This window comes from Pseudophryne corroboree, chromosome 6 (assembly GCF_028390025.1).
Source record: "Pseudophryne corroboree isolate aPseCor3 chromosome 6, aPseCor3.hap2, whole genome shotgun sequence".
NCBI classification, from domain to species: Eukaryota; Metazoa; Chordata; class Amphibia; order Anura; family Myobatrachidae; genus Pseudophryne; species Pseudophryne corroboree.
Window position 1 is genome coordinate 788,529,197 of NC_086449.1, and position 22,158 is coordinate 788,551,354.

Below are 22,158 nucleotides of genomic sequence, written 5' to 3' on the forward strand. Positions count from 1 at the left end.
CACTTCACATACATCCAGAAGCTAAATCGTATTGTGACCAGTAAAATTATTTTATTTTACTGGATGGTACATTGTATTTATCATTCAGATCAGTTCCCCAGAAAAATAGGTAATCTATTAACTAATTGCTTAAATCCCCCCCCCCCCTCTGTTTATTAATATTGCTATTCCAAGGTGTGTATGTATCTTTTTTTTTTTTTTTTTTTTTTTTTTTTCTTCTCTAAACCCCCCCCCCCTCCCCTTTTTCTTTAGTTTATTGATGATTTCATGTCAGTTATTACTGTTTGTTAAAGTTTCCTTCCAAATCCATCCACCCAGAACAGGCTCCCTGGGTCAAAGTTCTTCCTGGGCATGAGATCTGACCAGGACCTCAGCCACACTAAAACCTAGCCAGGATCCAAGTGGACCACCTCACATTGGCTTCATACCAATCTGCCTGAATTCATAACCAGACTAATGAATCTGCTATTTAAGATCTGCACTGTGCCTCCATTTCTCAGGGGTGTAGTATGGTATGCCAGCGGACAGGCTCCCGGCGACCAGCATACCGGCGCCGGGAGCCTGACCGCCGGCATACGGACAGTGTGGCGAGCACAAATGAGCCCCTTGCGGGCTCTCTGCACTCACCACGCTGCAGGCATGGTGGCGTGCCACGCTATTTTATTCTCCCTCCAGGGGGGTTGTGGACCCCCACGAGGGAGAATGTCAGTATGCTGGGTGTCGGGATTCCGGCGCCGGTATACTGTGCGCCGGGATCCCGACATTCGGCATACTGAAGACCACCCATTTTTCAGGTGTATAGAGTGGAGCAGAAGCGGAGTTGTTACATATTGCCCCTTTCCTTCTCTCTATATATTCGCATTTCTAATCTCTGGATCCTTTGATGGTCTTGTTCTTGCTATACAGTGTCAATGATATTGCCATGTGCAGTGGTTACTTATTAAATGACGTCATCTATTGTGGTAATTTAGACCTCCTACATCCAAGCAGCAAATATCTGATTTCAAATGCAGTAATCTTGTATGACTATATGGCTAATGTATTGAAGAGAGAAGTTACCCATAGCAACAGTCTGCTATAAACTATTTTTATAGCATATACTCAAATGCTACCTTAAAGTTGGCAGGTTGACACCTCACCACTGCTTGATCCATCTAATAGCAGCCAGTGGATGAGGTGTCATTTTCCACAAAGCAAAACATGGGGCAGCACAACTAACATGTTGGCATATATGGCTGTCAAACTAGAATTGTTTTCTGGGCAAGGATTATAGAAAACCCAGGTAGTGAACTGGTCAACGTACTCCAGCTACCAGGAGCCACATTGTCAACGGGAACCATTATAGGACTACCTAGGTAGACGTAACTAAAATTATATTCCTTATAGTCCCTCAGCTAACACATACCTGCATGATTGCTAGTGATGTTGGCTAATGCTAGCATTAAATAGGGAAAATGCATCTGGGTATGACTTGATGTATAATCAGCATATTCATTTTGCTGATATTTGAAGTGCCATATGTAGTAAAGGTGGGACTTGCATGTGCACAATAAATCCCTCTTAGAAATGTGACCTGGTAAAAACTTAGGCAAATGTATCTGATCTGCCCAAACCGTAGACCTTTACCATTGATCACATCTTTCAGGGTCAAGCATCATTCCTGATTCAGTATGGATTATTGCAGTGTGTCCCAATCTCAGTCCACATGGCCCACTCACTGTTCAGGTACAAGAGATACCCATGCATGGGTTATACAAACATACATCATACTTGCCGATATCTCAAATCTCCTCTCCGGGAGAACCAGGTGGGATGTGATGAGGGAGAGGCCAAGCTGATTGCATCAGTAGGCCCTGCTCACCCACCAGGAAAAGTCTGATTGGGCACAATTTATGTTGGGGTGGGGCTAAAATGATGCAGTTAGCATATAATCATATCATTAGGCTCCAATAGGTCCGTGATTTTGCTGTCTTATTCTGCCCACTTCACTAGGAAGTGGGCAGAATGCGGGAGGGGTGCCCACTCTTCCGGGGGCTGCGGGGGACTACCTGAAAACCAGGTGTCTCCCGCAGAATCCGGGAGAGTAGGTATGACATACATAGATCAATCCTGCTCTTTAAGGTAACCCACAAATCTTAGTCACTGAACCCAGTCTTGTGGGGTGACTCTGGACATTACAGTGCCCCTGTGGCGTTTGTATATTCTCCCCGTGCTTGTGTGCGTTTCCTCCCACGCTCCAAAAAATGGGATTTTGGTACTTGCCGATAAACCCTTTTCTCAGAATTCATAGGCGACACTGATTACATTGGGGCATAGACGGGTTGGCTATTAGGAGCTGGCACTTTAACTAATTGAAGAGAATACAGACTACTCCCCCCTCTATCCACCACAAGCCCCAGTTTTAACAACTGAGCTGTAACAGAGGAGAACAACCATTCCAACCTTGAACCTGAACCACAATGCAGGCAGGAAACAGTGCTGGGCAGATGTCCAGTGTCCCCTATGGATTCCGAGAAAAGGATTTATCTGCAAGTACCAATATCCCATTTTCTCTAGCATCCACAAGGGAAAACTGGAGGCTGATTACACTGGGGACATCCCAAAGCTGTCCCTGTGGGCAGAAGAGCACTGAGGAATCTGCAAAACAAGCCGTTCAAACCGCGAAGCAGAGGTGGCAAACGTATCAAACAAAAGTATGAGCCATGGACCACACAGCCGCACGGCAATGCTGTGACAGAGATGCACCACGACTTGCTGCCCAAGACGGGCCCATGGACCACGTGGAGTGTGCCAAAATAACCGCCGGAGGTTGGCGGGCGGAATGCAAGTAGGCCTGGCGATTGGCCAACTTAATCCATCTGGCCAAAGTCTGCTTTGAGGCAGGCCAACCACGCTTGACCGCATCATACAGCACAAACAAGGCAACTGTTTTCCACAAGGGTGCCGTCCTAGTGACATGTATAGTAACGGCCCGTACCACATCCAGAGAAGATGGAGGCCCGGAGTCATCCTTCAAAGCAGGAACCACGATCGGCCGGTTTATGTGGAAAGACGAACCCACCTTTGGCAGAAAACCTGAGTGTGTGCGCGGAGTTCCGCCCTATCTTCGTGAAAGACCAGGTAAGGGAGCTTACACGATAAGGCACTTAAATCAGAAACCCTGCGAGCTGACGCTAATTCCAAAAGGAGAACAGTTTTCCAAATAAGAAATTTTAAATCCACCTCCTCCAAAGGTTAAAAAACAGAGGATTGTAAGAAGTGAAGGACCAAATTGAGGTCCCACGGAGCAGTAGGTGGAACGAAGGGCGGTTGCACCGGCAACACTCCTTGCAGAAAGGTCTGCACTGCTGGCATGATTGCCAATTTGCGCTGGAAAAAGATCGACAAAGAAGATACTTGTACTTTCAGAGAGCTGATGCAAAAGACAGGCCAATTTGAAAGATCGGGTGGTAAACCTCTATCCAAACACCAAGACATGTAGGCTCAACATATGCGGTGGTAATGGCCTGCTATAAGCGGTTTATGAGCCTTGAGTATGGTAGGGATGACTGAAGAAGGTATAACTTTACTTCTCAAGATAGAGGCTTCAAGAGCCACCCAGTTAAATGCAGCCGCGTCAAATCTGGGTGACGTAACGGCCCTTGTAGCAACAAGTCTGGACGAAGAGGCAACAGCCACGGTTCATATGCGAGGAGCAGAAGGAAGACCGAATACCAAGCTCTCCGAGGCCAATTCGGAGCCACTAGAATGACCCATGTTGATTCCCTCTTTTGAGTACTCGTGGTAGAAGTGGGAATGGAGGAATGAGGTAAACCAGATCGTATGGCCAAGGAGCCGTGAGAGCGTCTACGTTTTCTGCTCTGGGATCTTGAGTCCTGGACAGATGAGATCCACCTGTGGGAGACTCCATCGCCGAACCAACTGTTGAAAAACCTGGGGGTGGAGAGCCCACTATCCCGGGTGAAGGTCTTGACGGCTGAGATAATCTGCTTCCCAGTTGTCCACTCCTGGGATGAAAACCGCTGATATGACTTCGTGAAGTTCTGCCTACCTCAGGATCCGAGCCACTTCTCGCATAGCCATGCTACTGCGTACGCCGCCTTGGCGATTGATATAAGCGGCTGCAGTTGCGTTGGCCGACTGCACTCGTGCCGCTCTTTACTGAAGCAGGTGAACGGCTTCCCAAAGCTTATTGAAGATTGCCCTCAGTTCCAATACATTTATGTGCAGTAGCTGTTCCTGTTCCGACCACTTTCCTTGGAAGTGATACTCCAGTATCACAGCTCCCCAGCCTCTGGGACTGGTGTCAGTAGTGACCAAAATCCAGTTCCATATGCCGAATCTCCTCCTCGCCATGAGGTTGTTCAAATGAAGCCACCAGAGAAGAGACACTAGCTGCACCGTGCCTTGTAGATGTAGATGTGACCCTGACCACTGGGTTAAGAGGCCTATCTGAAAGGGTCGGGAATGAAACTGCCCGAATTGCAATGACTCGTAGGCTGCCACCATCTTCCCTAAGAGACTAATACAAAGGTGTAATGGCACCTTCTTTGGCTTGAGGACTTTTTGAACCAGCAGCCGGATATTCTGCGCCTTGTCCTCTAGCAGGAATACCCTCTGTAGTTTGGTATCCAAGATCAGTCCCAGAAACCGTATGCGCTGGGCTGGCAAGAGATTGGATTTTCTGAAATTGAGGATCCACCCATGTTGCAAGAGGACGTCGTCACTTATCAGAGCTGCCAAAGTTTCTCCGCTGTTGATGCTTTGAGCAAAAGGTCATCCAGGCACAGTACAATCATTACCCCCAGAGAGCGAAGGTGTGCTACCATGACTGCCATGATCTTGGTGAACACTCTGTGAGCCAAAGACAGGCCGAAAGGAAGTGCTCTGAACTGATAATGATCCTGTAGAATTGCGATTCTCAAGAATTCCTGATGTGGCTCCCAAATGGGAACATGTAGGTATGCACCCTTTATGTCCAGTGATAAACTCTTCTGGCTCCAGACCTGCTATCACGGAGCCAATCGACTCCATCTTGAATCGGTGATATGTGAGATATTGATTCAAAGACTAAATTCAGGATATGTCTTACTGAGCCATCCGGCTTCGGGACCACAAACAGGTTTGAGTAGTAACCCTTCGTCCGCTGAGGGCCTGGGACCGGCTTTAAGACCGCAGAGGTCAATAGAGACTGAATCGCTCCCTGAAGAGCAATCTGCTTGTCCTCTGAAGCCGGAAGACTGGTGGTAAAAAAACGTGGAGGAGGTGAAACTTTGAAATCGATCATGTAACATCTGGACACCAGGGCACACACCCACGCATCTGTGGAAGTGTGTATCCACGCCTCCTGAAAATTTCGGAGATGTGCACCCACCATGGGAGAGCCCAGGTGGGAAGGGAGTCAGTCATGCCACTGTTTTATCAGTGGGCTTGGGCTCCTGACGACGAGAGGCAGATTATTGGCGACTGCGTCCTCTTCCACCCTTGGGCTGACCTGAAGTTCCGGATCTAGATTGAAAGGAAGCTGATGTCCGAAAGGAACGAAAAGAAGGACCAGATTATGTCCGTTTAGGTGAAGAGTAACGGACGGCAAAAACGTGGATTTTCCACCCGTAGCTTGAGAAATTAGCTTGTCTAGTTAGTCACCAAAAAGCACCTTCCTGGTAAACAGTAAGGCTGCCGTTCTTTTAGATTCTGCATCGGCCTTCCAAGAGCGCATCCACAGTGCCCGGCGAGCCGGTGGAGGCTGAAATCCGTGCCCCTACTTGACCGATATCCTTTGAAGCTTCTCCCAGGTACGCTGCTGATTTTTTAATATGTTCTGCCAGAACAATTAATTTGTCAAGTGGAACTCCTGCTTCCAAGTCAGAAATCAATTGGGCCGCCCAATGTTCTATAGCCTTATTCACCCAAGACCCTACCAATGTGGGTCTAAGTAAGGCACCAGCAGCTGTGTAGATGGATTTCAGTGTCGTTTCCATCTTACAGTCTGAAGGGTCCTTCAAGGCTGTTGCCCCGGGAACCAGTAAAGCAGTCTTCTTTGACAAATCGTGAAAGTGACGAGTCCACTGGAGGAGGTAGTTCCCATTTTTCAGTCATAGCAGGTGGAAAGGGATACGAAGCCAGGAACCGTTTCGGTACCTGGAATCTCTTATCCGGGTGTTTCCAGGCTTCGAACAAAAGTTCGGCCAGTTTTGGTGAAAAGGGAAACGTTATGGAAGGTTTGGGTTTATTACCAGAGAAGAATCCGGGGATTCCGGAGGAGGATGTTCAACACCTGGCGAACAGCTTTTATAAGGGCTTTTGCTCCTTGGTCTTGTGACGTGTTATCCTCCGAATCGGATACATCATCGAGTTTACCCTCTTCCTCCTCAGTCCATACTGCCCCGTTGTTCTTCGTCAGATTCGTTTGACTGAAGGATTGCTGGAAGAGTCCTTTTCTTTTTGGGGCGTACCGGTATAGGTTGACTGGCGGAGGAATCCATCCATTCATTTAACCAAGCCTTCTACGGATCTAACTAGACCTGTTGCCCATGCTGGTTCTGCAGGGAGAGAAGGGGGTAAAGAGGGATCACTAGCCCTAGCTGAGTCTCGATCTCTGGAAGAGGCTGCCAGTTCAGATCGGAGATCCGACATAATCTGCGCTAAATTACAAGCCCAAGGGGGTTCTGAACTCTCCAAAGAGGTAGTCGCCTGGACTGCCTCTTCTTGCGTACATGCAGAACAAACGGTCGAACCGTCAGATGCCTGTGGCAATTTCTTGTTGCACTTACTACATGTAAAGAACTTCTGTCTTTGGCATTGTATTCCTCCCTGACAATGTGGCTCAGGCACAAGGATACTAGACCACTGATAAACACACAATAAGGGATAGGGAGCTAGATAGAGGAGGAGAGAGCACTCTCTGAGCTTAAAAGCTGTATCATGTGCTGAACGCTGTATTTTCTAAAGCAGGGGTGGGCAATTAATTTCTATAGGGGCCACATGAAAAATCTGAACTGTATTGGAGGGCCGAACCAATGATGCTGATGTTACTTGCGGTGGTTTATACCGCCACTGTTAGTAAGTGATTCTATACTTAATTGTATGTGGTTGTCCTAATAAATTTGTGGTTTTATGCACTGTGGTGCACACCTCTTCTTTTTAATTGAATTGCACACATTACCTGACTGTGGATACGGGAATAAGGGGAAGACGCCAATCTAATTAAGAAGGTCTTAAGTGCAGCATATCTAGCGCTGGGTATTTATAGGAGAAAATTCAGAGGCAATCGAACCTGTTACATACAGTACGTGCCGGCCCCGGACAGTGATCTTGCTGTGTGCAGTTGTCACACAGCATGGTGCTGACTGAGCAGTGCGCTGTCAGGCAAGGAAGGATGATGAACGTATGAGGAGGCGCTTGGGAACATGCTGGCGGTGACTGACAGGGGAGGCGGGCAATGGGGAACGATTGTGTCCTGTGTGCGCCTCAGCCAATAGCATTTCAGTATTGGCTGAGGCACACACAGGACTGTGATTAACAGCACATCCTGCAGGACCCGAGCATCCATGGTGCAGGGAGCCTGTGGGCGGAGAGCCTACGCGAGCCAGATACGGATTGCCAAAGGGCTGTATGTGGCCCATGGGCCGTACTTTGCTCAGGTCTGCCCTAAAGGGTAACAAATCTCTAATCTGTCCCCAGCACCTTCAGGCTGGATTCACTGCAAGATAAGAGGAATGTCACAGCGTTTAGTATGTGCGAGCTTAGCAAGAAGCTCTGGCCCCTTCCCACCGCTGTGTGCCCGCTTAGCGCCATTGGAAACGTTGCTGGGATACACGACTATAGTAGCGATGTACCTACAGAGCCCTCAGTGCTATGCGCTGTAACCTTCCCCCTCCCCCGTCCACTGTGCTTGTATACCGCTTCCCGCGGCTCTCAGTGCAGAGTCCCCCGGTCGTTCTGCGCCCAGTGCTGGAGGGGGAGGGGGGAACAGCGGGGAAGCCATGCTCTTACTTGCGAGCGGGAGACTCCAGGCACGTGGCGTGGTGAGCGGAGGCTGGCAAGCACTTTTTCAGTAAGTGCTGACAGACCTCTCCTGATGCGCACTCCGTTGTCAGGCTGGCCGAGGACCCGGACCCCACCTTTGCAGAGGTGGCGAAGGGCCTCCCTAGAGTCTCTTCTTCTATTGTCTTCAGCAGTGCAGAATCACTAGAAAAGATGACCGGCTCCTTCGGCACATTAAAAAAAAAAAAAGGGGCTTGTGGGGGATAGAGGGGGGAGGAGTCTGCATTCTCTTCAATTAGTTAAAGTGCCAGCTCCTGATAACCAGCCCATCTATACCCCAGTGTAATCAGCCTCCAGTGTCCCCTAGTGGATGCTAGAGAAATATACTGGTAGGTTAAATGGCCCCTGACAAAAGTTAGTGTGTGTGTGTGTGTGTGTATCACACATTGGCGGTCCGGTTAGGAAGACATGTACTGACAAATCTCGTGACGCAAATGACGATGATAAATATTCAATAGTACCAGGGCATAGTTACATTTATTGCAGATATCACAATATATTTAACAACTATGCAAATGCAGAATTTGAGATAAGACAAAATAATAATAAATGACCAGCTCCGTGTCCTGGGAGATTTATCACAGCTGTTGCTACAGTATCTAAGGACTGTTATATAGAACGTACTGTATGAGTAGAATAAAGCACTAGACCCTAACATCCGCCTCACTGCCCCGTCTCACTAGGGTAACAGCTTATATCTGTTCACAAATCTATTTACATTACTTATTTGCAAGTATTTAAGGAGATAAAACAGAACACTATTATACACAGTATAATTGAGAGACTGTAAAAAAAATCCTTTTCTCTTTTTATGGTTCCACAAAGCTCTCGAAGAATATACAAATATGTGCTGGAGGAATCGCTCTGCAAGGTCTCCGAAACCGAATTACTGTCCAAGAAATGAGGCCATTGGGTCATCTGGCCTCTGCCTTTTCATTCTGTATGCCTCCATTTCTTCCTCTGTGGGTTCCCGAGTCTCGTACATACTGTTGTATGCTCTCTTCCGCTCATCCATCTGCAATATTTCCTGTACGTGCTTAAGGCGGGCCTCTTCAGCATTCAGGGCCTGGAGTGACAGATCAAATATTGGTTATAAACCAACCGATGTATTGTAAGTACCATGATTTCAGATATAGCTTTGACCGAGGTAGAAGATAATTTATTTATTAACAGAATAGATAGATAGATAGATAGATAGATAGATAGATAGATCCTACATATTACACTGCAGAGAATATATGGTTCTCAGAATATGATTGATTGTTAGGGTCTCATTGTTAGCATCTCACAGCCAATCATATGCCACCATCAACAACACTCCCTCTTTTTTTTAACCAACCAGGGATAGCTATGAACAGCATCAGCAATGGACATTTGGTAAACCAACCAATAATCAGCCGCCACTCTAATGGGCCCAGGAACCAATCAGAACAATTCATAGCTCAATGCAGCAACAAACCTTAACTGAAAGCATTTTCATTTAAAGAGCTTTATCCTTTCTAGAATGTGCCCCTGTGACCTATTCCCTGGATTTAAGTGAATCCTTGTATAAACAGGGCGGACAATTAAATAAAAAATTTTTATTAAGGTTTACTGGTCCTGTAGCACACAAGCTTCTTCTGCAATATACAGTAGGGTCTAGTGTCGAGGACATGTGTGGGAGCATCTGCGAACTAAGTTTCCTTTAGCCTCTACACTTTCCGAAAATATAATACATTACATGGTTTCTCATTTGTTTTTTTAGTATAGATACAGTAGACTGTGTCATAATTTTAAAGCACACGGAAATGCCTGCTGCTGCCACCAGGTGGCGACTACAGCTCATTCCTAGAAGTACATCCTAACACATCATGTAAAACTTTCCGGATCAGACCAGAAAAATGTGACACACTATTGCCAGATGTAGAACACGTGGAGGGAATAGCTGGCGGGGGTCAGTGGAAAGCGGAGCAGTGTGCCATACCTTCTTTAGTTTATCCTTTTTCTTCTCTTCACTGTCACTGTCAGAATCGCCACTTTTACGGTGCTTCTTCTTCTTCTTTTTCATCTTGTTTTGATGAATCTGTGAATAAGATGAACTTTAATGTCTTAACATTTGATTCCTTGTGGCTCGTGCAGGGCAATGGGAGACACATTTGTGCTCTCTCTCTCTCTGTACTTTGTATGGACAACCTTAGAGCAGTAAAGAGTAGACAAAAACAAGCTCCTATCATTTTCAGACATACGAGTGTCCATTTCCCTCACCCACCATGCTATACTATTCCCACAACTATATTACATATTCCCTGGCAGCAGGCAAAGTCCTCTCAATACAATTGTCTTGTGAGATTATAACCACACATTCATAGAACTTTTACTTAAATACACAGGCAGTAAATCACAATATATGATGGGGGAGGGCGCAGTGATTTAGTTAACAACTAGTCTGAGACCGGGCAGAAGCCCCAGATGCCTCCCATAGTCCTTCACTGCTCTCTTCTCGCCTATAAACAGTTGCCTCATTCAGGACTGGCAATATTGTCAGAGCCTGACCTCTGTGATCTTCCCATTTATACAAATGGTGGCGGGGCCTCTATAATGCTGCTGCCTATTTGAAAAAGACTGGTCTTACTAGGAGAGAAGAGTACAAATGGACATTCGGAGCCTTTTGGGAGGCTTGGGGGTTCCCGGTGGAATAAAAGCTGCACTTTAGCCAAAAAATACACACTCTCAAATTATTGTAATTATATTGTTCTAAACTAAACGATACTTTATAGTTGTCCTGTTAAGGCATTCATACTAACAAGAGACTTAGCTCCTGTAAATTTGTATAGGTAACCCCGAGCATCCTAGAAGACTAAGTACATAAACAATCTACTGACTATTTTGCATTAAGCAAGTTCTCCATAGACTCACACTTTTGTTTGTCGTATGCAGTCACAACTTCATTGTTAAAGGAACCTGGGCAGATGAGCTCTGGAAAAATGCTGCCCTATAAATACAGCTGTATAGAAGCAACGTGGTGCACTGGCTTGCCACTCACACAGGCTCCCATTAGCTTCACTGGCCGACTGTGGGATCAGATTTCAGGGGGTTCAGCACATTGTACTCACCTCTACTAAGGTCTTTGGTTTGGCCATCTCTTCAGTTACTGTCAGTTCCTCTTCACAAAGATCAATATCCTAAAAAAGGGATGAAAACCAATCATGAGTACACTAAATGTACAGAATAATTATATAATACACGGAAGTTCCAGAAAGCAGCGTGGAATGTTCTCTGAGCAGTATCACTCACATCAACGATTTTACCAGCTTCCCCGGTGCAGTAAGACATCTTCACAAAGGAGTGGCAACATTTGTAGCCCCATCTCCCGTCTTTCCAGTACGAGCCCCAGATACACTAAAGAGAGGAGACGGGGAAGAGTTACTCACTGACTTGACTGGCGGGATACGGAGGATCATGAAAAAGGCATGTATATAGTGAAAAGGTTTCTCATGGAAAGGCAAACAATGATACAGGCAAACAGCATTTAAAGAAGGGTTTTCATACTTGATATTTTCTTTTCAGGGTGGACACTGGGACATAGCTAATGGTATGAGGAGGCTGGCACTTTAACAGTGAAGACTATTTGAATTGGGTTCCTCCTCTAGACATTTATTTCCTAACATAGACCAAAGGACAGGGGCAGAATACAGGAAGGCAGAGAAGACCTCAAAAACCATCCAAACAGGACGGAGAACAGAGGGACAACAGAAACCAGAAGATCAGAAAAAGTGCTGGGATGTTGTTCAGTGTCCCTCATGGAATCTGAGAAAAGGATTCAACTTTAGTACAAATACCCTGCTTTTTCCTTAACCCAATGGGGGACACTAGAACACCAGGTATATCCCAACATTGTCCTCAAGGGAGGGAACGATCTGTGGCATTAGCAGCTTACGTCCAAAGCGTGCATCTTTGGATGCAAAAGATGTCAAAACTGATAGACTTTTGCAAAGCTGTGCACAGATGACCACTCTGCTCCGCTGCTCTGCGGTGGCACCAAGTCTCACTGCCCATGAAGCACCCACACACCAAGCAGAACGAGCCGTTGCCCTCTGCGGGTCAAGCTTGCCAGCTTCCATGTCATCCATCTGATGTGCTTAAATGTTCCATGTCCAACAAATGAAGGGAGACTCCTCCGTCCCAGGCTCATGGCCAGAATCTGCTGGTTGATGTGGAACTTAGAGACCACCTTCGGCTGGAGAAGACTTTGTCCTCAGGTCCACCCTATGCTTGTGAAACTCCAATAAAAGGAGAATGGCAGGACTGAGACCCATGTTCTAAAACCTTCCTAGGAAAAAAGCTATTGCCAGGATAAAGATGGTTTTCCATGTAGCTCAGTTCTGTTTTCCAGAACTAATCAGATTCTAGATACCCTTTAACTATTGCATCCAAGAAGATGATAGGACAGAATCTGATTGGTTGCTGTGGGCAACATAACCACTTTTTATTTTTAGAAGCTTTAGTAAATCTACCCCCTGGGCTTCAAAACATCCCAGCCACAAACCTGTCCCCATACATCCCCTGTAGAAATAGAAGAAATCTCGCCAACCAGAAGGAGGACATGAGGAACTCTTCCTGTTCACACCAGGAAACACAGGTCTGCCAAACCCTATAACAATTCCTATTGGAAACCAGCTTCCTTGCCTTCAGCATGGCCTGGGCCACGCTGTGTGGCAAACTACCTGGCTTACAGAAAATAGGATTTTGGTACTTACCAGGTAAATCCTTTTCTTTGAATCCATAGGGGGCACTGGAGTACTCTTGGGATATGGACGGGCGTAGCCGAACAAAGGCACTGAATATTCAAATTTAGGACTCTCCCCCCCCTCCATATCCCCAAGTACCTCAGTGTACTTTGCCAGTGTTTTTTACTGAGCGAACAGGATATAGAGAGGTTGACAATGGAGAATCCCTATAACATAACGGACAACCACAAAGTTGATCCGTAACCTTATTGTCAACTAAACAGTTGACACCTTAACCGATAGAACCTTATAATTTGAGCCAATCGGTGAAAATGTGTTACCATAAGCTCCTTTGAGCTTAATACCCCCCAAGTAAAATTTGTTCACTAAGCTCCCTTGAGCTTAAAACAACCCAGGTAAAACTGCTCTGGGTGGGCGTCCAGTGCCCCCTATGGATTCAAAGAAAAGGATTTACCTGGTAAGTACCAAAATCCTATTTTCTTTATCATCCACTAGGGGTCACTGGAGTACTCTTGGGACGTACCAAAGCTTCCCTCGTGGGCGGGAGAGCTGTTTGATACTTGTAACAGTAGGCAGCCAAAGCTAAATGCTGATGGCGCCACCATTTATAACGTATAAACGTGCACAAACGTGGTGCACTGAAGGCTATGTAGCCGCGTCGTAGACGCTCCACGACCCGTTGGGTCTGACATTCCCACAGAACCTGTGGGATGAACTATTACTGACGTAGGCGATTGTAACTTAGCCTTAAAGTAAGTCTGACTTGTAGTCATTATTATCCAACTGGATAATGTCTGCTGAGAAACTGGCTAACCCCAGTTTGCAGTATCATATTGAAGGGTTAAATCTCCTCTGTCATTGTGCATTGTGTAAATATTGTTTCTTTTTCTTTTGCCTTGGATTTAGCTTGCATTGCATAAAATAAATATAGCTCCACCCATAGTTTGTTGGGAACTGTGTGAAATCACCACCCCTAGATGAAGTACTAGGCTGTATCCTACATCCCCCCCATGTAGCCTGTTTTATCCCTCCTATGCAGTAAAGTTAAACCAATAAAGTATTTACTTTTGCCTACCCCTCCCTGGACATTCCAATCCCTCCCTAGACAATGATGCCTTATATACCATTGTTATGAACAATAAACGCAGAGTGATTCTTAACTACATGGTGTCGTGTATTATCTGTAACGTTAAGGATTGCTCTCACTGACGTCAGTGGCCATCACATCGAGGTAATCAAAGAGAGGTAGGGATCCTTTCAGCTGGGAGCTCTATGTCCGGGATTCAGTGATCGTCCCTGAATGGTAAAAATAGAGAATTTATTGTCTATCTTTGCCATACAGGATTGCGGTCATACACTGAAGCTGAATCCGTGTCAGTGTTCCGGGAACACGTGACAAGGTAATATTTAAGTCCGGGACTTAATATTACGAAGTTTTATGTAAAAACATAAAACAGGTATCAGGGATACCATAGAATCTTTAATGTCTGGGACTTAAAGATACGTCTGAGAAAGGACCAGGAGTCCAAGCGCAATTCTCCAAAGACGTTAGTATCTGGGATACTTAAAAAAAAAATATATAGACCTGGGGTCTATACATAACGTAGACTATACCTCGATCTGATCGTCTATATATATATTCTTGTATGTTGTAGTGAGATAAGTTCTTATATTTGGTTCAGACGGCTGGTAAGTTTTCGTCTGCCAGATATCTTTACTCAAAACTCTTTTCTTGCTTCCTGTTTAAAACGCTGTATTTTTCTGACATCTTGTACGAAGGTAAGCGTACCCGTCAAAAGATTTCATGTTCTCATTATACAGATAATATTGTGATATTGTCAATAACTAATTAACTGGTGTTAGCTAATGCATGCATAGAAAGTTTTTGTAAATTGCATTTTTTTTTTTTTGTTGTGAAATTGCATAGAAAGTCTTTTTGTTGTGAAATTGTATAGAAGGTTTTTTTTTTAACTGCATTTTTGTTGTGATATTGCATAGACAGTTGTTGTAAGTTGTTGTGGAAATTGCGTAGAAAGCTGGTGTAGATTGTATTGTTTACTATGGGAGGGGGTCAGAGTAAAACAGTCATTTATCCTCCACCTTTACCAGGGGAGACATGTAAAGAGTATGTTGCCCGTAACTCCACCACAGATTATTATTTAGTTAACCCTTGGGTGGATAACTTAGCAGGATGGACAGAGAAAGTTGGCAGCCCCAGTCCATTCCCCCGTGACGGTATTAATTATCCCTTTTATATGGACATGGTCAAAGGTCTTTGTCTGGAAGACAAGGAAGCCTGGCCATGGTATGATCATGACCCACAATGGGACATGACATATATGCGTGCTGGAGGAGAGCAATGGCTCACGATAGCACCTCATTGGTATGACAAGAATATCAAGCAGAAACAGCGTAGAATAAAATCTGTAACTTCCAGACTGCATAAAGCTGAGGAATTTAGAAGCAACAAGTTTCTGAAAAATTCTTCTCCCCCGCCTTACACTCCCCTATATCCCTCCTTAAAGGACACAGATCTTTTAGCTGCAATTGCTTTGTCACGAATGCCAATGCAAGGAGGAGGGGGAGGAGGAGGAGGGGAAGGAGGCTCAGGAGGCTCTGAAGGAGAAACAGCCCCCCCTGACAGTACCCTCCACACAGGCGTAACCACCCCCGCCCCTAGTGCCCCTGACGCAGCTGTTGTGGGTAGCGACCCTGACATTCCTACTGAAGGTGGTGGCCGCTCAGGCCATGATCAAATATATGTAACCCAGCTTGAAACTACAGTCCAGACTCCTAGCAAACAAATCACCTCCCGCCGTAATGCTGACTCAACTGTTGTCATTAACCACCCTCTTACCCCCTCCATAACGCGATCCGGCACTGGTTTCCTTGAAAACAGTGCTGGTGCCAGCGGTGTCGCTACACACCTGCCCTTTATGACAGTAGGGGATCAGTTGTTAAAGAAACCCATTGAAATAGAGGATTTAGACAGAATTGTTAAGAACTGTCCCAAACCCACTGTTGCACCTGACGGCTGCATAGCTTACTTGAAAAAGGCTTGCACAGGACGCAGCTATACTCAAGAAGATATGAAGCTGATCATAGATGGGGTTATAGACCATTACAACGGGTGGGATTGGAAAAAGATTCCCACCATAAACACTCCTACCATCCTTACTGATGCCGTTCGCTACCCTCTCAATACTGGGGATGGTGTAAAGGCGATGTGGAAGGAAATTGAGACCCATATGAAAGAGATTTTTAAAACCCGAGCTTCTCTTCCTATTGCCGTAGCATGTAAACAAAAGCCCACTGAAACTGTCACTGAGTTTTGGAAGAGGTTTAAAAAGTGTTGGTCTGAAGATGCAGGTCTTACTCTTGTAGATACAGACCATTTACTAATTTCTACCTTTGTAAATAACTTGTTGCCATCTGTTATGGTCCCTGTTAAGCAAGCTGTTTCTTCCTGGACCTCTGATAATATTAAGGAATTTGAAAAGCACTTATATGAAAAGGAAGCTGCAGGATGCTTTGATGTTAAAAAAACCCTTGCAGAATGCCCCAACTCATAATTACCAAAATCAGAGAAACCGGGGAGATAGACGCCAGCAGCACTTTACTGGCCCACCCCGCAATCCAGCCCGATATCAAAACCCACAAGCCAGGCCACCCCACCCCCCTGACTCTGCCAGCAGGAAACAAACCTCCTGCTTCAACTGTGGAAGGGACGATCACTGGGCAAGGGATTGCCCTTGTCCCCCACAAAACCACCGACAGCCCCAAGCTCCGGCTCCCTCCCGGGATCATCCCCGACAGTCACACAACAACCCCTTTCAGGATCATGTCCGATTCCGGGTTGACTGGCAGGATCCCTCCCACTGACGGGGCCCGGAGGAGGGTATCCCAGCCTTTGCCCAACTCACCAGACACTGGAAGGACCCACCGCTACTAACCTTGATTATAGGAAAGAGAGCAATCCCTTTCCTGGTGGATAGCGGGGCAACTACTAGTGTTTTGTGTGTCGACCTGTACGATGGTCATTTGGAAAAGACTGCTCCTTCAATGGGAATCAATGGGATACCCACAGATGCTTACCTGACAGATGCCCTTAGTGTCAGAACCACGGGAGGCACGTATATGGGTAAACACAATTTCACTGTAATACCTGAATGTCCAATTAATCTTCTGGGAAGGGATCTTCTTAGCAAACTCGAAATCTCCATTCTCCCTTCACCCACTAGCAGTGGCCTGGAGGTCGAGTCCCCACACCTACCGGTGTGGGAAGCAACAGACATTACACCTGATTTTGACAAAGTAAACCCTGCTCTATGGTCGGAGGGTCCCTATGACACTGGCCTCATTCCTTGCACACCATATAGAGCAACCCTGAAACCTGACACACAACCTGTCTATCAAAAGCAATACCCCTTGTCACAAGAGAAGGTTGAAGGTCTTAGACCAATGATACAACAGTTTCTCCAACAAGGCATTCTCAGACACATAATCTCACCTTACTGCACACCAGTCAACCCTGTTGCTAAGTCAGATGGTAGTGTAAGGTTTGTACAAGACCTCAGGGCAATTAACCAACTCATTGTGCCTATAGCACCCATTGTACCTGACATTAACTCACTCATTTCAGCTATCCCTGCAGATGCTGCAATTTTTTCTGTGATTGATTTAAAAAATGCATTTTTTAGCATTCCAGTGGATGCACATACACAGTTACTTTTTGCATTTTCTTTTGAGGGCAAGCAACTCACCTGGTGTCGTTTACCCCAGGGCTACATTGACGCACCTGTTGTGTATAGCATTGTACTCCAGGCCACATTGGGGCCCTGGCAACCTCACCATGGTTCAGTCCTGCTACAGTATGCAGATGATCTGCTGCTCTGTAGTCAAACTGAGGAGGCCTGCCGGGAGGATGGTATATCACTGTTAAACTGGCTCTGTGAATGTGGACACAAGGTGTCCAAAACAAAAATGCAATGGTGTAAGAAGCATGTGGATTACTTAGGTTTTGTGCTCACTCAGGGGGAAAGGAAAGTCAGTCCACAGCGCATTCAGTCTGTATTGGGCCTGGTCACCCCAACTACCCAGAGAGAACTGCTGTCTTTTCTGGGTATGGTAAATTACTGCAGACAGTGGATATCTGATTGTTCCTATTATGATAACATCTTGAGACAAGCCACACTGAAAGACAAACCTAACACTGTACAATGGTCACAGGAAATGTTAACTGCATATGAGAGCTTAAAGTGTATGTTAATGAAAAGTCCGGCACTTGGCCTCCCCAACTATGTACTACCTTTTCATTTGTTTGCAAGGGACAATTGTAAAACCATGGCGGGGGTGCTCACACAGTTTCATGGAGGAAAGTTGCGCCCAGTGGCATTTTTTTCCAAAGTAATGCCTGTCACTGTGCAAGGTATGCCTGCTTGCCTCAGGGCACTTGCAGCCTGTGCAATGGTAACTGAAATGGCCACCACACTCACCCTAGGCCACACAACAATACTTCACACCACTCATGATGTTCTAACCATTTTAAAAGGGTTACACACACAACACATGTCAGCTCAGCGCCTTAGTGGATATGAGGTTCTCCTTTTGAACAACCCCTCACTCACCATTAAGTATGCCACCAACTCTTCAGGTCCTGCACCCATTCTCAACGCTCTACTGGGGCTCAAAGGTCCTGAAGACCACCCTCCTGAACCCCATGACTGCTCGGCCTCCATTGAGTCAGAAACATCCCCCAGACTGGACATGTCCCCTGTCCCTGTCCCCGACGCGGATGTCATTTTTGTAGATGGTTCCTGTAGCAGACCCAATGACACCACGTACCAAGCGGGTTATGCTATTGTCACTCTCCCTGACATTATTCTGGAAGCGCAGCCTATTCCTTACCAGTCAGCACAGGCTGCAGAGCTCATTGCTCTCACAAGGGCTTGTCACCTTTACCGGAATAAACCAGTCACCATCTACACTGACTCCAAATACGGGTACGGCGTCGTGCATGACCATGGGGTCATTTGGCAACGCCGTGGTTTCCTTGGAGCTGATGGAAAAGGCATATCACATGCCCAACTCATCTCTGACCTTCTGCATGCCATAACCTTACCCTCTGACATTGCAATCCTCCATTGCAGGGCACACACCGGGGGGAAGGATGCAGTCTCCCTTGGAAATGCCCTTGCTGACTCTGCTGCCAAACATGCAGCCTCACAGCCCATCACTCAGGCCCACATGACCATCATGACCCCCCCAGCTCTCGACAACCATTACCTGATCACCCAGTTACAGGCCTCAGCCTCCAATGCCGACCTAGCTGACTGGACTTACCCAGTTTTGCAGAAGAATCCTAAAACAGGATTAATCTGCAAAGAGGGGAAACCTTGTATACCCCAGTCCAGTGCACCCTTGTTTATTGCCCACTACCATGGCATAGGACACCACAGTAAGGCAACAACTACCTTACTCTTACGTAATGATTTCTATGTCACGGATGCCAAGTCATTAGTAGATCAGTATGTCAGTAGATGCATCACTTGCCTGCGAAACAACCCCAACAACCCTGACAAGGCAAAACATCAGCATCTTGAATACCCCACCACACCCTTTACACACCTGCAAATTGACTTCACCCATATCCCAGGTACTGGTAAACAGGAATATGCCCTGGTCATTGTAGACATGTTCTCTCGATGGCCAGAGGTATTCCCCACTAAATCTGAGGATGCAAAGACAGTTGCTAGGATCCTAACTCAGGAAATCATCCCCAGATGGGGGTGCCCATTGCAAATCAATAGTGATAAAGGCTCCGCCTTTACAGCAAAAATTACACAGGCCTTGGTAAAGGCCCTGCAGGTGGAATGGAAGTTCCACATCCCGTATCACCCGCAAAGTTCAGGGGTCGTAGAACGCATGAATAGGACCCTCAAAGACAAGCTTAGGAAGGCCACAGGAGGCACCTTCCACAAATGGAAGCAAGTCCTTCCCATTATCTTGGCAGAAATTAGAATGACACCACAAAAGACTTTGGGTTACTCCCCCTTTGAAATATTAATGGGTAGGCCCTTCCCTACACCTTGGGCTAAGAAACCATTAGTAATACAGGAGGGAGATCTAGAACTTATCAGAGAAGAGTATGTCAGGTCCCTGATAACAAAACTGAATGAAATTGAACATGAGGTTGTTTGTAAAAACCCTTTGAATCCACAGGAACCTACACACCCCTTTAAAGTCGGAGACAGAGTCGTGGTGAAGGTGCTCCCCAGGAACAAGAGCCCAGGAGACTTTACCTACGGTCCAGAGACAGAGGTCGTAGCAGTAACCAGAACAGCAGTCCTGACAGAGGAAAGCCCCACCTGGATCCATGCATCCCGAGTGAAAAAGATTCCTAGACCAGACCTAGAGAAGGAAGCAAGTGATTCCAGCGAGGTACAAACGGGGGCAGACAGCCCTGACCTCCCACCTAGCGAAGACAGAAGAACAGAGGAGAATGAGGAACCTGTCCCCTACCTCTATCCTGGGGACTATGTTGATAATCCTAATGGTCCTCACTTGCCAAGCTACAGCTGAAGTAGACATTACACAAAAATCCGGCACCTACACATTTTGGTATAACTCCTCCAATACTGAGGTTGCCGCCTATAAAATAGATTTCTGTACCATTGCTCCCTGTCTTAACAAACATTATGCCTGGCAGTGTGATCAGTATGGTACACGTAATACCCCCACTGAAGCCTATATTTGTGTTACTAGTAAATATTGGGGAAATAAATGTGCGTATTGGGGATCAGTGGGATGGAATTCTGGCCATAGTTATGGATACCAGCCCAAAGAGGCTCTCTCAAGAAAAGACAAATATGGTGAGTCCCTGCTTACCCGTCTTACCCTTCATAGACAAAACAGATGTGATAGTAAATTCATATTAAGCATAAAACATCCCCAGTCTACTGATGCAGGCACCTATGTCCTAGGTGAATCCTTTTTTTTAAACCCATCCCTTACACCATTCTTGTTACAGGATATGTTTAACAATGAAAAGTATGCCCAGCTCAAGCCCCCTAAACCACGCCCCAACCTCTTGAAACCTCATATAACCACCTTCAAGGATATGATGGCCGTTAACAATCCCACCTTTAAAGACACCCTAGCTATTGAAACTGGTTTCTCTGACATCAATTTCTGGTTAGAATGGATGAAGTATAGTGCTAGCAAACATAATAAAAGTAACTGTTATGTCTGTGGCAAATCTAGGCCCCACCTAGGTACAGTGCCCCTTAATATACCCCTAGAACAGGAAAATTGTTTTTTCAGCCTTTTTAATGACACCAAAACAAATGACAGTCAGTGCGAAATGTGGAAAAGGGAATATCCCATATTGTCAAAAAATCCCAACCCAGGAAGCACCATAACCATATATCCTGGAAACTATACCTGTTATACATCTAACACTACCACAGGTAGAAATTTAAAAACCTTCCCACCAGGGTATTGTGCAAATAAAAGAACAACTGTTTTAGTTAACCAAACTAGATCACTAGGTGACATTTATTATATATGTGGGGATATGAAGCTTAGAACTAAATTAGACACACCATGGTATGGTGAGTGTGCCCTGGCCAAAGTCATAATGCCACTCCTAATGATCACCGATGACCCCACTCCTCCCTCTAATACTCCTGCTAATCGAAAGAAAAGAGCACTCCCAGGAGGTAGCTTTGACCCCCGCGTATACATTGATGCTATAGGGGTCCCAAGAGGTGTTCCAAATGAGTTCAAAGCTAGAGATGAGGTGGCTGCGGGTTTTGAATCATTGTTTCCTATAGTAACTGTAAATAAAAACGTAGCCTGGATTAATTATATATATTATAATCAACAAAGATTTGTTAATGATACCAAAGATGCTCTTAAAGGTATAGCTGAACAGCTAGAAGCCACTTCCCAAATGACCTTCCAAAATAGAATGGCTCTTGACATGATTCTAGCAGAAAAAGGCGGTACATGTGTTTACATTAGTAAGGTGGAAGGCTGTTGTACATATATTCCTGACAACACTGGTCCTAATGGTAAGGTTACTTTAGCCATAAACAAATTAGAAACCTTATCCATAGAACTTAAGAAAAATTCAGGTGTTGATAACCCATGGAGCCAATATTTTGGGTGGATTGAAAATTGGAAACAGGCTCTTGTGCAAATAAGTATATTCATAATAATAACTTTAATCTTTATAGGTCTCATAGTTTATTGTGTGATTCCCTGTGGAAAGAAACTCACATCTAAAGGTATTGACACAGTCTTGATGTATTATGATGTTACCACTAGCCCCATCACCTCCTCTGATAGCAAAGGCCCCGATGATTATGTTCAATATCTAAAA

At 45.7% G+C, this 22,158-nt stretch overlaps 1 protein-coding gene across 1 annotated transcript in view; it reads right to left on the reverse strand.

Annotated features, from left to right (window-relative positions):
* Positions 1-8,504: 8,504 nt before the first annotated feature.
* Positions 8,505-22,158, reverse strand: part of SLU7 (SLU7 homolog, splicing factor) — a 47,147-nt gene continuing 33,493 nt past the window's right edge. Inside the window, exons 13-16 of the mRNA XM_063928766.1 lie at positions 11,320-11,424; positions 11,139-11,207; positions 10,010-10,108; positions 8,505-9,112 (exon numbers count right to left, since the gene is read on the reverse strand). Of these exons, the coding sequence (XP_063784836.1) occupies positions 8,933-9,112; positions 10,010-10,108; positions 11,139-11,207; positions 11,320-11,424 (453 nt within the window). The 3' untranslated portion in view covers positions 8,505-8,932. The remainder of the gene's footprint in view (positions 9,113-10,009; positions 10,109-11,138; positions 11,208-11,319; positions 11,425-22,158) is intronic.